This window comes from Apodemus sylvaticus, chromosome 1, assembly GCF_947179515.1.
Source record: "Apodemus sylvaticus chromosome 1, mApoSyl1.1, whole genome shotgun sequence".
NCBI lineage: Eukaryota > Metazoa > Chordata > Mammalia > Rodentia > Muridae > Apodemus > Apodemus sylvaticus.
Window position 1 is genome coordinate 207,276,891 of NC_067472.1, and position 13,869 is coordinate 207,290,759.

The 13,869-nt window shown below is 45.4% G+C and overlaps 1 protein-coding gene across 2 annotated transcripts in view; it reads left to right on the plus strand.

Moving 5' to 3' along the window:
* Sae1 (SUMO1 activating enzyme subunit 1) overlaps positions 1-13,869 on the plus strand; it is a 56,620-nt gene that overhangs the window by 11,125 nt on the left and 31,626 nt on the right. The window contains exons 3-6 of one of the 2 annotated variants that reach the window (XM_052172189.1): positions 4,695-4,868; positions 6,584-6,726; positions 8,400-8,499; positions 13,277-13,300. In XM_052172189.1, the coding sequence (XP_052028149.1) occupies positions 4,695-4,868; positions 6,584-6,726; positions 8,400-8,499; positions 13,277-13,300 (441 nt within the window). The remainder of the gene's footprint in view (positions 1-4,694; positions 4,869-6,583; positions 6,727-8,399; positions 8,500-13,276; positions 13,301-13,869) is intronic. The other variant, XM_052172190.1, reaches the window with a different exon arrangement.

Below are 13,869 nucleotides of genomic sequence, written 5' to 3' on the forward strand. Positions count from 1 at the left end.
TAGACCAGGCTGGCCTCGAACTCAGAAATCCACCTGCCTCTGCCTCCCAGAGTGCTGGGATTACAGGCGTGAGCCACCACCGCCCGGCTAGATGAGGGTTTTAATGCCTGCCCCTTAGCAGTTTATTTACTCTATATTCATACATCTTATAGCACTTCCTGGGGACCTGGAAATTTGCTGTGCACTGAATACAAGGGTGCTTACAGTCTGGTTCTCATTCTCAAAGCACTGTCCAGCAGCCAGTCTGGCCTTCTTAACTCAGACTGATACGGAGACTTGAGGTTTCCTAGGGTTCTGATCTGAGTCAAGGAGGTGTTTATCAAGGCGCACGCCTTTAATCCAACCAAGCACTTGGGAGGCAGAGGCAGGCAGATTTCTGAGTTCGAGGCCAGCCTGGTCTACAGAGTGAGTTCCAGGACAGCCAGGGCTACACAGAGAAACCCTGTCTCAAAAAAACAAAAAACAAACAAACAAACAAAAAAGGAGGTACTTATGAAGTTGAAAGACTGCTTTGGCAAGGGATCTTCTAAGAGGGTCTGCTAGAGCCCTCGAGGTGAATACTCATTAAACAGTTTCAAAGAAAGGGGGAAGGCAACCTGAAGCCTTGGCCTCTATCATCAGTCAAGATGACCTCTATTATTAAGTTCATCAGTAACCTAGAGCTTCTAGGTGTTTGAGTGTATCAGTAATCATTGCATTAATTGTTGACTCAAGATGGAGGGTTAGAGACCACTTTACAAGTGTGCTATGTACTGCAGGTGAGAGGTGAAAAGGGTCTGAGAAGTTGTAATGATGAGATCAGGAAGTGCACTGGTATGAGAAACAGGAGAATCTGCTGGCATATATATGCATGAACTCAAAGCCAAGAAGAGGTATAGATGACTTACTTTTTATTCTCAGAATTACTTGAGTTCTGGGACCTGCCACTATCTGCTAGCTAAGTAAATCGAGTGAGAGGAAGTTAGGTCCTGGTTACTGCAGGCCTCAGTCTTGGTAGGTGTCCAGGAGCCATGCCCTTAGCCAGCTTACTGCGGGCTACATGCAGGCCAGGGGCGTGAAGCCAGGGTTTTCGCTTGGGCGATTAATGTGTTGTTAATGGCTTATCTCTATAAGGTGGTAGGTAAGGGCACTCAGTGATGAGGTCTGGTGGGATATCCAAGAAGATGAGACTTTAATAGACTCAAGGTGGGTGGCTGGGGGGCAGTCTGCACCAGGAGTGACTTGAGAAATGACACCAGCTTTGGTAGAAACTAAAAGCATAGGTAAGTTTGTTTTGGAACTATGCAGAGTGAAGTGAATGGACCCTGAGATAGAATCTTACACAGAGTTTTACTTTACAGGGCCTTATGGAGACTAGAATGTCTTTATCAGTGGAAGAGATGAGCCAGTATCTGAGCTCAGGGTAGTAGCAGATTATGTGGTAGGTGATATCTGTGGAATGGTGAGTGTCTATACAGTTTCTGTACACTTAGGCAATACAGTCAGTGATTGAACCAGGATTTGAGTCTAACCGGAACGGTTCAGAGCCATTGCCCTTAATCACAGACTTCTGCTTTGCAGTAGGGAATGAGATCCCAACAGGATGTGGTGACTTAAAAACATACACTGGTAGAGGGCTAGTTAGACAAAAATGCTACGCCTTTTTATTTTTTATTTTTCCTTTTTATTATTAATATTTTTTTTCAAGACAGGGTTTCTCTGTATAGCTCTGGCTGTCCTGGAACTCACTCTGTAGACCAGACTGGCCTGGAACTCATGAGATCCACCTGCCATCTACCTCCTGTGTGCTGGGATTTAAGGCATGTGCCACCAACTCTGGACTTGACCCATTTTCTTGATACCAAGAAAGAATGTGTCCTTTGGATAGTTTGGGAGGTGACTGGGGAGGGGCAATGAGGGGGAGATGACTTAATTTTCTCTGAACCTAGTTCTGGTGAACTCATTTGCTCAGTTAGATGTGTGTGTATGAAATTCTTTTTTTTTTTTAAAGATTTATTTATTTATTATATGTAAGTACACTGTAGCTGTTTTCAGACACCCCACAGGAGGGCATCAGATCTCATTACAGATGGTTGTGAACCACCATGTGGTTGCTGGGATTTGAACTCAAGACCTCTGGAAGAGCAGTCAGTGCTCTTAACCGCTGAGCCATCTCTCCAGCCCTGTGTATGAAATTCTTTTGAGTGATATGGATGGAATCTACTTGGTAGCCCTGGTCTCTGAGGCTCCCCTGAGATCCACCCTTAATGAAGAAGTCAGTTAGTTACGCGGCTTGCTTCCTTGCCCCCATGGGGTGGGGAGGGATTCTTCCCATTTAGGGAAGGTCCTGTGTGTGCTAGGAAGCCCTCTACTACTGAGCACTAGCAATCACTCGTTTTGCTCACAGTTAAAATCTACCCAACTTTAAGTAGAGAAAACCTTAAATTTTGCTTAGAGAGCGTTTCCCTCGTAAACACAAGAGGGTGCTCTTTAACCATCGATGGCCAGTTACAGCCTTGGAAGGAAGAACAGTCAGCTTAGGATTTCTATTGCTATGATAAATACTGTGAGCAAAAGCAGCTCAGGAAGAAAACATTTTATTTCAACTTGCAACTTTAAGGTTACCCCATGACCACTTCCCGGCCAGTTCAGCCTCTTTAAACATCCAAAATACCTTACAAGGTTTTTCTAAAATAACCAAGTGGGCTTCTGCTAAACTAAAAGAAAAAAAATAAAAATAGAAAGTTAAGTTCTTTCTTACTCTTAAGAGGGAAAAACCTCTCTGTGCGGTGGTGGCACACACCTGTAATCCCAGCACTTGGGAGGCAGAAGCAGGTGGATTTCTGAGTTTGAGGCCAGCCTGGTCTACAGAGTGAGCTCCAGGACAGCCAGGGCTACACAGAGAAACCCTTTCTCCAAAAAACCGGAGGGAAAACCTCCTGAACACAGTCAAAGTCCAACAGTGTAAACCTTGGTGTCAATATCTTCCGGGCTCCAAAGATCTTGAGGAGTTCCATTCCACAGCTGCTTCTGTCTTTGGTACTAGCATTCCAAATGCTGGCATCTCTGGCAACAGGGTTGAATCTTCACCACAGGCCTCCTTTGGGCTCTCTTCCGGCACTCTGACCCTGCAGTACCTCAACTGCTCTCCATGACTCCATTGGCTGCTATCATAAGGTACAGTCTTGGCCCTCTCTGGACCTCAGCTTTTGTGTGCTGACCCTGAGCAAACATTTCTTTACAAGATTTTGCCTCAGTGGTACTGACTGTTCTCTCTCTCTCTCTCTCTTTCTCTCTCTCTCTCTCTCTCTCTCTCTCTCTCTCTCTCTGACAGGGTTTGTTTATATCCTTGGCTGTCCTAGAACTAAGCAGACTCTTAACTCAGATCCATTTCTCTCAAGCACCAGGATTAAAGACACTCATTGCTACACCCAGCTGCCTGTTTCCTTCTTAATCACACAGCTGATTCTTCAGCCCCATTGACAGTATCAGTATTTTCCCAACAGAGCAAAGGTTTCATTTTAGTGGTTCCAGTCTTCTAGTAATCACAGCCAATTCTTCAACTTCAGCTTACCAGAACTTCAAATTCCTAACTCAGAGTATCACTTACATGGCCCTGATAGTGCTTTTGCTTCCTTTTGAAACTTGACAACCAGGCCTCTAATATCTGCACTGCTCTCAGCATTCTTACCTACGCACGCAACCTTCACAGACCAGCCCATTAAGTTCTGAGCCCTCTGACTTCTCTTACCCTAAGTCCCACAATCCTCCCCCAGAAAAATATGATTAGGTTTGTACCAGTTTTTGTCTGAGAGTTTTCTTTTCTTTTTTCTTAAATTATGTATTTTATTTATATGAGTACACTGTCACTGTCTTCAGACACACCAGAAGAGAGCATTGGATCCCATTACAGATGGTTATGAGCCACCATGTTGTTGCTGGGAATTGAACTCAGGACCTTTGGAAGAGCAGTCAGTGCTCTTAACCACTGAGCCATTTCTCCAGCCCTGTCTGAGAGTTTCTATTGCCTTGATAAAACACTTGACAAAAAAGCAATTTGGTGAGGAAAGGGTTGGTTTGTTTGGCTTACTTGTCCCAAGTCCATTGAAGGGAACAAAGGTAGGAACTGAAGCAGAAGCCATGGAAACGTGCTGCTTACTTAACTGGCTGTCTCCGCATGGCTTGCTCACTTGCCCTGGGGTAGCACCACTAGGGATTGGCTGGCCTCTTCTACATTAATCAAGAAAATGCACTGCAGACTTGCTCACTCACCAATCTGATAGAGGCAGTTTCTCTACTGAGGTTTCCTCTTTGATAATTCTAGATTGTGTTAAGTTAACAAAAACTAGCCATGACTGAAGTGTAGCCCGACTGAATTCTGTAGGTATAATTACAGCCATTGGTTGTGGGCATTTTAGCATTCCTTTTTTTTTTAATCATTTATTTTATTTATTTTTATTTATATAAGTACACTGTAGCTGCCTTCAAATACACACCAGAAAAGTGCATCAGATCCCATTACAGACGGTTGTGAGCCACCGTGTGGTTGCTGGGAATCAAACTCAAGACCTCTTGAGGAGCAGACAGTGTTCTTAACCGCTGAGCCATCTCTCCAGCCCTTATTTTAGCATCCTTATGTAGCCTAAATGTCTTTACATTGATGGATTTACATTTCAGAAAGATTCCAAGAATTAAGGAGAACTTTTTTTCCCTAGGTATCTCCAGAAGACCCTGGAGCTCAGTTCTTGATTCGGACTGGGTCTGTGGGCCAGAATCGGGCCGAGGCCTCTTTGGAACGAGCCCAGAATCTCAACCCCATGGTGGATGTGAAGGTGGACACTGAGGATATAGAGAAGAAGCCAGAGTCCTTCTTCACGACGTTTGATGCGGTGAGGTTTTTAGTATTAAGCCTGTTGGAGAGTCAAGCAAGCGGAAGTAGGAGTGGATAGCTCAGTGTGGGCTCTGCTAACCTTAGTGCTTGAGAGCCACTTAGTGCAGGAAGGTCAGCCAGGCCTGCATCGCGAGATTAGCTGTGGGTGTACACGCTGAGCCTTTATCCTAGGGGTGTCTGTAAACTGATGTCTTCTATAGGCTGACCAGTGTCGAGATGTTTGTAAGTAGGTGCAGTCTGCAGACCTTTGTGGCTGTGAGGTGCCTGCTGGGCTTCTGGCACCCACACGAGGTTCCAGCACTAGTGCTTATCTTCTTCCTTCAGAGTCGTTGCTCACGTGCTCTGGAAATATAAGTCGCTGATTGTGTTGCCAGCTGCACTTATTTGATAGAAATACCAAGCTCCGGCTTATGTTTTGTGTTAAGGAAGCAAGAAAGCAAACATACCTAGCCAAGCTTGGTAGCATTTGCCTATAATCCCAACATTTGGCAAATGGAATTAGGAAAAAATAAGAGACCAAGACTGATTTTAAGGCCAGTCTGGGCAACATGAGGCTGTCTGTTTTGTTTTGTTTTGTTTAGTTTAGTTTTGTTTTGTTTTGTTTTGAAGATAGTTGTCTGTAGCCCTGGCCATCCTGGAACTTGCTCTGTAGACCAGGTTGGCCTTTGAACTTGGAGATTTGCGTGGTTTGCCTCCTGAGTGCTGCTATTAAGGGCGTGCACCATCACCTCCTTGCTTTGTCTTTGTTTTTTTTAAAGATTTAATTATTTATTACACTGTAGCTGTCTTCAGACACTCCAGAAGAGGGCGTCAGATCTCATTACAGATGGTTGTGAGCTATCATGTGGCTGCTGGGATTTGAACTCAGGACCTCCAGAAGAGCAAGTCAGTGCTCTTAACCGCTGAGACATCTCTCCAGACGCCCCCCTTCTTTCTTTTTTTGCTTTGTCTTAAAAAACAGAGATAACTAACAATATCTGTGCTCTCAGTATGTCTGTGCCTTTGGCCATGACATTGACAGTGATACACCAGATGAGTCATTTCCAACTAACCTCATCTGTTCTCAACTGTGTCAGGGTCCCTTAGGTTGTCTTGTTTGCTTGTCAGGCAGGATCTCTCCAGATCCTAGCAGGCCTGTAGACCAGGCTGGTTTGGAGCTCTTGGCGAGACAGGCAAAGCTTGTATTTTCTCTTTCCTTGCCTCTCGAGAGCAGTGCAAGGTTTTATAAAGGCTTGTGCTGCCACATCTGGCTGACTTCAGCCTCTTAAGACAGGGTTCCCTGTACCCTGAGAAAGCTTAAGAGACCTTGGACAAATAGTAAAAAAAAATTAAAGTGTGTGTGTGGGTAGATACTCAAACATGACCTTTTGGTCAGTTAAAAAACTGGTTTTACTTGTCACCAGAATTTGCTTGATTTTTGTGCTTTAGATTACCGTGATAGCTCTGTCTTCATGAGAACTATGATGTGTGGGTTATATGCTCACGGGTTAAGGGAGCAGATAATCTTGAGTAGTTTTACTGTCCAGCTAGATTCTTCTCTTAGGTGTCAGGAGTGGTCATCATATCATGGGTATTTTCTACACTGTGAAACCTTCAGCTTCTCTTTGGCCTTTTACTCACTATCAGAGAGACAGTTAATTTAAGATTTATGTAGACAGCAGGACAGTGATTCACAGTTTGCAGCTCTTAACAGTCAGATCTGTCTCCCCTCAGGTGTGCCTGACTTGCTGCTCCAAAGATGTCATCATTAAAGTCGACCAGATCTGCCACAGAAACAGCATCAAGTTCTTTTCAGGAGATGTCTTTGGGTACCATGGGTACACCTTTGCAAACCTCGGAGAGCATGAATTTGTAGAGTAAGTGCTGGGAAGAGAGGGCCGAAGGGAGCATTCCACCATTGAGGAGTATTTATGGGAGGAAATGAGCGGCCAGATGAAATCGCTTACTTTACTATAATACTTCAGAACATTCTGAAACAAGGGGTTAACAAATTATGAAGCAGAGTTGTTTGTGGATTCACTTTTTTGTTGTTGTTTTTGTTTTGTTTTGTTTTTTTGTTTTTCTTTTTCTAGACAGGGTTTCTCTGTTTGGCTGTCCTGGAACTCTGTCTAACTCAGAGATCCACCTACCACTCTGCCTACTGAGTGCCGTGCCTGCCCAATTTGTGGGTTCAGAATTTTAGGAGACATGTAGACCCCATCTTTGAAAGCAGTGATGTCATCTGAAGCCCAACCCATGCAGTGTTGTGGACAAAGTGTATCACGTGGGTGTCCCAGCTCCTAAACTTGAGGGTTGGAACTCACATGCTATCCAGGGAAGCTGTGCTTGGGTCTTAAACACTTGTTCCTCGGCTGGTGCTTGCATGGAGAGAGTGCCTGCTAGTTAATGGGTCGTCCTGTGGGACTTCAGCCTGCCTTGGAAAAGCTCCATGGTTCAGAACCCACTGTGGAGCAGACAGACCTTACCTCTTGTTTTGAACATGAAGCTGCAGGGCTTAATAATTCTCACATGACAAGACTGCAGTGTTTTTACTTACAGCTTTCGAGAGAAAGATGGAAGGCGCTGTTTCTAGAACTATGTGAGCTGGGTGTTTGGCCTGCATTCATGATACTGTTACTCTCTTGCTTGCTCTCCTTGCTCAACCTCTCCAGCACATCATCGGTGTTCTCTGGCCCACGAGTTTCTTGGCCGGTGCACACCTTAATCCCAGAACCTGGGAAGCAGAGGCAGGTGGGTCTCTAAGTTCCAGGACAGCCAGGGCTACACAGAGAAACCCTGTCTTGAAAACCAGTGTGTGGGGGGGTGAGGGGGTGGGAACAGCCTTTGAAAGGAGCCAAACATGTTCTCACCATCTCCTTCTCTAGCCACCCAGCAACTTTAGAAAGGTCTGGTTCTAGGAGTGAGGTGAATTGAACTCTAACGTGCGATTTCCATAGCAGGAGGAATTAGGTTTGGCTCTTAAGTTCTTGATCCCTCAACAATGTTTGCAAAGCAGTCTCTGGCTCCTGGGAGCTTGCTTACGCTAGGCAGTTTGCTTATGCTCTTTTCTTCCCATAATCACATCAGAGACAGCTAGTTTTAAAATGGTGAACTGGGGGCTGCAGAGTTCAGCAGGTAAGAGGAGTGACTGCTCTTCCAAAGGTCCTGAGTTCAAATTCTGGCACCCACATGGTGACTCACAACCATCTGTCATGGGATCTGTCGCCCTCTTCTGGTGTCTGAGAATAGCTACAGAGTACTCACATAAAATAAATAAATAAATTTTTTTTAAAATGGTTAACTGATTTAGCAGATATCTCCAGGGATTGTGGTGAGATTTGAGCTCAGGTCTCAGTGATTCCAAAGCCTTTTTGCTCTCTCTTTGTGTATTTGTTTATTGAGGCGGGGTTTCTCTGCGTAGCCTTGGCTGTCCAGGAACTCCCTCTGTAGACCAGGCTGGGCTTGCACTCAGCATTTTTCTCATTAGACACAGGTATCCTGTGAGTTGATAACATTTCACACTTGGCTTCCTCCCATTGTCTCTCTCTAGAGAGAAAACCAAAGTTGCCAAAGTCAGCCAGGGAGTGGAAGATGGACCTGATGCCAAGAGAGCAAAGCTGGATTCCTCAGAGACGACCATGGTCAAGAAGGTGAGTGAGAGCTGCACTCAGAAACCCCGGCTCTGTGGGGAGGGCCGGTCACAACTGCAAATGAGGGAAGCCCAAGAGGGCGCGAGCGTGGAGTAGGGCACGGCCACTGCTGATTCCAGCCAGCCCCTCCCTCCCAGGAAAGTGGGTTTAGATTCCAAACGAGATTTTATAGAAAATTAGAAATCCTTTATAGTCTGCCCGCTTTTTGAAATGACTCAAATACTGTTCTGTTGCAACACCGTGGTGGCCCGGTGACAAGCTTGTTTAACCAATTTGGCATTTGACCTCTAGTGTCTGAAGCAGTGTGACAGACTGGAGCAGAAGTAGTGACTTTCCCTTTGCTCATCACCCAACTCCCCTTCCAGTCATTTTCCTTTTCTACGTTGGTATTCAGTAAGGTCCTAACTGCAGAAGCCATTTTAAATTTACTCAGCCCCACCCCCCAGATTGGGTTTCTCTGTGTAGACCTTCACTTGTTCTTTTTACCCTTTATGTATATTGTGATTTACCTTTATGTATATGTGTGTGTGTCATGTGACAGTGACCTGAGACTGGAGTTACAGACAGTTGGGAGCCACATGTGACTTGAGGTGCTCATTAATAAAGTGTTTACTGTACAAGCATGGTGAGCAGGTTCATCCCCAGACCTCTTGGCGGCTCGTGTCTGTGTAAACCAGTGCCAGGGAGGTGGAGACAAGCGAATTCCTGGGCCTTGCTGGTTGGTCAGTGTAGTGAATACCAGGTTCAGTGATGGAGCCTGCCTCAGAAAGGTGAGGCTGGGCTGGAGCTGATACTGTGCAGGAGGATCTAGGTGCTCCCTGCGCCGGCACGTGAGCACAAGGTGGGGACTCATGCCCTATAATCTCAGCATTTAGGAAATAGAGACTGAGGATCAGAAGTTCAAAGCTATTTGCTCCAGTTCCAGGTTAGCCTGGGCTACATGAGACTTTGTCTCAAAACAAACAGAAAGGTCTTTAATATGTGTATGATAATTGCTGGTGTTATGTGTGGGGTTTTGTTTTGTTTTATTTTTTTCTTTCCCCCCAGTATTGGGTGTAGAGCCTGGGGACTTGGACATGTGTTTGGGTCTAGTGCAGTGTTTAATCTCATGTTAGAGAAAGCAGTGAGGAAAGCGGTCAGAAGGCAATGGTTTCTTTTAGCCGGCGTTAGACAAGAGAATCTTGTACTAGGGAAAACAATTTGAAGTGGCCAGTATAGGTTTTGTTAATCCGAGAGATGCTGGGGCCAAGCCTGTATTTAAGGAGAGCAGCTGCTGGAGTCATGTAAAGTTGCACTGAGGGTCAGAGTTCTGTTCAGGACCCACAGCACTGGGCTGTTTCCCAGCGAGGCAGGGCTGTGCGCTTTCTGCCCCTAACTTTTGTGTGTGTGTTGGGATAGCTTTATCTGTGGGCCTGATGCAGAGGAATTAATCTCTAATTTTAGTGTCTATTCTTGGGACTGTAATTACCCAGAGTGAATATTAGAGTTTGGGCCAAACCTGGAGTCCTTTCTTTCTGAGGCCCAGTCAGGCTTTTTCTTCATGGTTGCTTGAGTGTGGTGGGGAGAGAGATTGTTAACAAATGAAGGAGCACAAAGGGAGCGTTGTGGGCGGCTCTGTCAGTTTATAAATCACAGCTCCTACCAGTGTGACACTTGGCCCGGGGTGGGAAGGGGTTATGGCTTAAGGGCCTTCTCTGATTGAGGCCCACATTTTGCATTCAAATGGGAAAAGCCCTTGCTTTGTTAGCCACTCACAGCTGGAAGTTTCCCTGGAATCACTTCTGATGATGCCCAGTAGGGTGGCTATGGAAGCTTCATTTGGGAGCCAGTTTTCTGTCACTATGAGGAGAATGTGGGGACCCCAGGCCAGTACTTGGCAGCCTTGGTGTGCCATTCCTGAACACTCTGCCGGGGCACTTTGCCCTTTGTGCAATGTCTTCTTACGGAGGGCAGAAATTGAAGATATCAAAATATTCCCCAGCTGACATTGTTAGTCAGCTGTTACAATGGGACTGTTCAGCTGGGATTCCAGCCCTGAGCTCTTGAGGGCGCGCAGCAGGCTGCACATTCCTCCTGACAATCCCTGGTATTCCAGACCTTGGCTTTGTGTCTCTCCGAGAACACTGGGCAAGGACAGGGCGTGGCAGTGTTTGGCCTGTGGCTTTGCCACCTGGCAGTAACAGCTTCTCTATTTGGGGAGAAGGGACCTTGGGATTTTGTTTTACTTACTTAGCATGTTTTGAGTGTGCCGTCCTGGCTGACCTGGAACTCTGGGTGCAGACCATGCTCACCCAGGTCCTCCTGCAGCCAGGCCAGTGACCCTGCGGCTCTGAAGGTTGGTTGGGTTAAGTTTGTTCACCCAGATCTTAAGGTTTCCTAAATTGTACAGAAGAAGTAGTTCGGCTCTACTCATACTGCAAAATGGGGTGAGGGAAGCAGCTACTTCCTGTTTCCTGTGAAAGGTGTCTGTCAGAGTCCCCATCTCCTCCCACTTGTCCTAGGTTCAATCAAATGTTGTAAAACCACTTTGGGTTCAAGGTACATGGTGTGCTCCTAAATTAGAAACTTCAGAAAACAGAGAGGAAAAACAGCGTGTGGTTTTCACACATCTAGGAAGTTGGGCCTTTTTGACACACATGTGCCTGTGGTAAATAGGGCAGTAGGAAAGGCCCAGCTGGAGGCAGCCGGCACTCGGGTCTGTTAGCATCTTTTTGGTACCTTGGTTTTTAAGTGGCATGTATTTGCTTTGTGTGTGTCTGTGTCTGCGGCCTATTAAGTATTGTAGGCAATTCTTGTACCACTGAGATACAACTCCATCATCCCTTTAGATTTGAGTCCCTGGGCTGGTTAGATGGGTAAAGGGACTTGTCACCCAACCATATCATCTAAGTTGGTACTTTAGGACACACATGGTGGGAGGGGAGAATCAACTCTTACAAACTGGCCTCTGACTTCTGTGTATGTATGTGCACACACAATAAATGAATACATAAATGTGCTTTTAAAATACTAGGTTTTAGCAGGCGGTGGTGGTGCACGCCTGTAATCCCAGCACTCTGGGAGGCAGAGACAGGCCGATTTCTGAGTTGGAGGCCAGCCTGGTCTACAGAGTGAGTTCCAGGATAGCCAGGGCTACACAGAGAAACCCTGTCTCGAAAAAAAACCAAATCCAAAAAACAAAACAAAACAAAACAAAAAAACAAAAAAAAAAAAAAAAAAGTTTTGCTAGGCAGTGGTGGCGCACCCAGCACTTGGGAGGCAGAGGCAGGTGGATTTCTGAGTTCGAGGCCAGCCTGGTCTACATAGTGAGTTTTAGGACATCCAGGGCTACACAGAGAAGCCCTGTCTCCAAAAACAAAAAAAAACAAAAATTAGGTTTTAGGCTTTAAGATTAGGAAAGTTTTATTTATTGCCATATTCCTAGACCAACACTTAGCACAGTCATAGTTAGGAAATATAGTTCATTGTAATGGCATTTCCTGTATCAGAAAATGACAACCCTGATGGAGATCTGTTTCATTTTAAACCTAGATCATGGAATTAACTGTGAGATGAACTAAATGATTTAGTTTTACAGTACATTAGTTTTTGTAGATCATTTACTTGATCCTGAGAGAACAGAATTCCAAAGATAAGAAAGTAGCTTAGAAGCAGTTAAAGTGGTTTACTGAATTGTCGAGACAGGGTCCTCACAAACCAATAAGGGTTATGGCCCTCCCGGGTATCAACATTGCTTGGTTTAGAGCCGCTCTTACCAACTTTTTTGGGTGTTGAATGACTTTTCACAGGGTTGCTGTTGAAAAACACGGATATTTACATTAGGATTCATAATTGTAGCCAAATTATAGTTCAGAAGTAGCAATGAAAATAGTTATGTGGCCACACAGTCATGTGCACACCTTTCATCGCAGCACTGGGGAAGCAGAGACAGGCAGATCTCTTGAGTTCAGCAATAGCCTGGTCTACAGAGGGAGGTCCAGGTCAGCCAGGGCTCCTCACAGAAACCCTGTCTTGAAAACAAAAAAGAAGGAAAGAATTTTGGGGGGGTGGGATTGGTTTTTTCGAGACAGGGTTTCTCTGTGTAGCCCTGGCTGTCCTGGAACTCACTCTGTAGACCTGACTGGCCTCGAACTCAGAATCCGCCTGCCGCTGCCTCCCAAGTACTAGGATTAAAGGCATGCGCTATCACTGCCTGGCAAAAAGAATTATTTTATGATTGGCAGTCACCACAATATGAGGAAGGGTTGCAGCATTAGGAAGGTTGAGAAATACTGGTTTAGAGACATGAAATGCACTGGTATCTACAGAGTGTTTGGTGGGATACTGGTGTCAGGTTTTCCAGGGAAGATAGTTAACTAAGATGTCTTGCCTTATGGGGAAAATTTTCACTTCCAACAACATGAACACAGGAGGATGAGCCCTCTGTGTGTGTCTGTGTGTCTGTCCGTTTCTGGCTCTCCAGTCCTTCCTTCCTTCCCTTCCTTTCTCTCCTCATGACTGAAAAAGGGTAGCCCAGCTGGGTTTAGACTCATCCTGTAGCCCAAAGAGGCCTTGTGTTGTCAGTCTTTTCTGCTTCCGAATGCAGAGTGTAAGGCATGCTGTTGCCAGTGTCCTGATACACTGTAAGTATGTGCATAATTGCTTATTGCATTAGAGAAGTATGCCACACCCTTGAAGGGTAACGGTTATAATAAAATCCAGCTCCCCGTTCTCAGTGCTGGCATGTGAATCTCTGCCACCCTTTTTTTAGTCTCTGCTTTATTTTACTCCTAAACAGGTGACTCCGGGGCTGCTGGGACAGGTGAGTAGTGTAGATTAAAGAGGCACCTGAAAGGGCAGATCCACTCATGCATACTTGACTTTGATTTCATCATGTGTGTAGATCTAAAGGACTCAGACTTTGGGGGCTGGAGAGGAACACTTGTTGCTCTTGCAAAGGACCCCAGTTCCAGGGGATCCGCTGGTGTGTATGTAGTCCATACATTCATATACCTAAAGTAAAGTGAATACATGGTTTGTTTTTAGTCACTCAAAAAAAAAAAAGAAAGAAAGAAAGAAAGAAAGAAAGAAAGCAACTTTGTGTACAAGAGTTTAAGCATCAACTAGGACTCTTAGCCAGCACTGTGCATCCCCAGAGTAAAGAAGCAGACTGTTTGATGTGGCGCAGGCAGTCTTTCTGCTCCTTGGCAGTGTAAATAATGGTGCTCAGCAGTCAGTTCACGTTCCCAAGTGTTTCTTCTCGTGTCCGTGTGCGTAAGCAATCTCTAGATTGATCCCTATGTCTCTTCACTACTTCAGAACTGGTTTCCTGTTGCTGTGTGCTGCCACCTACTTTGTAAGAGCAGCATTATGTTGTAGGACCGTGTGTGT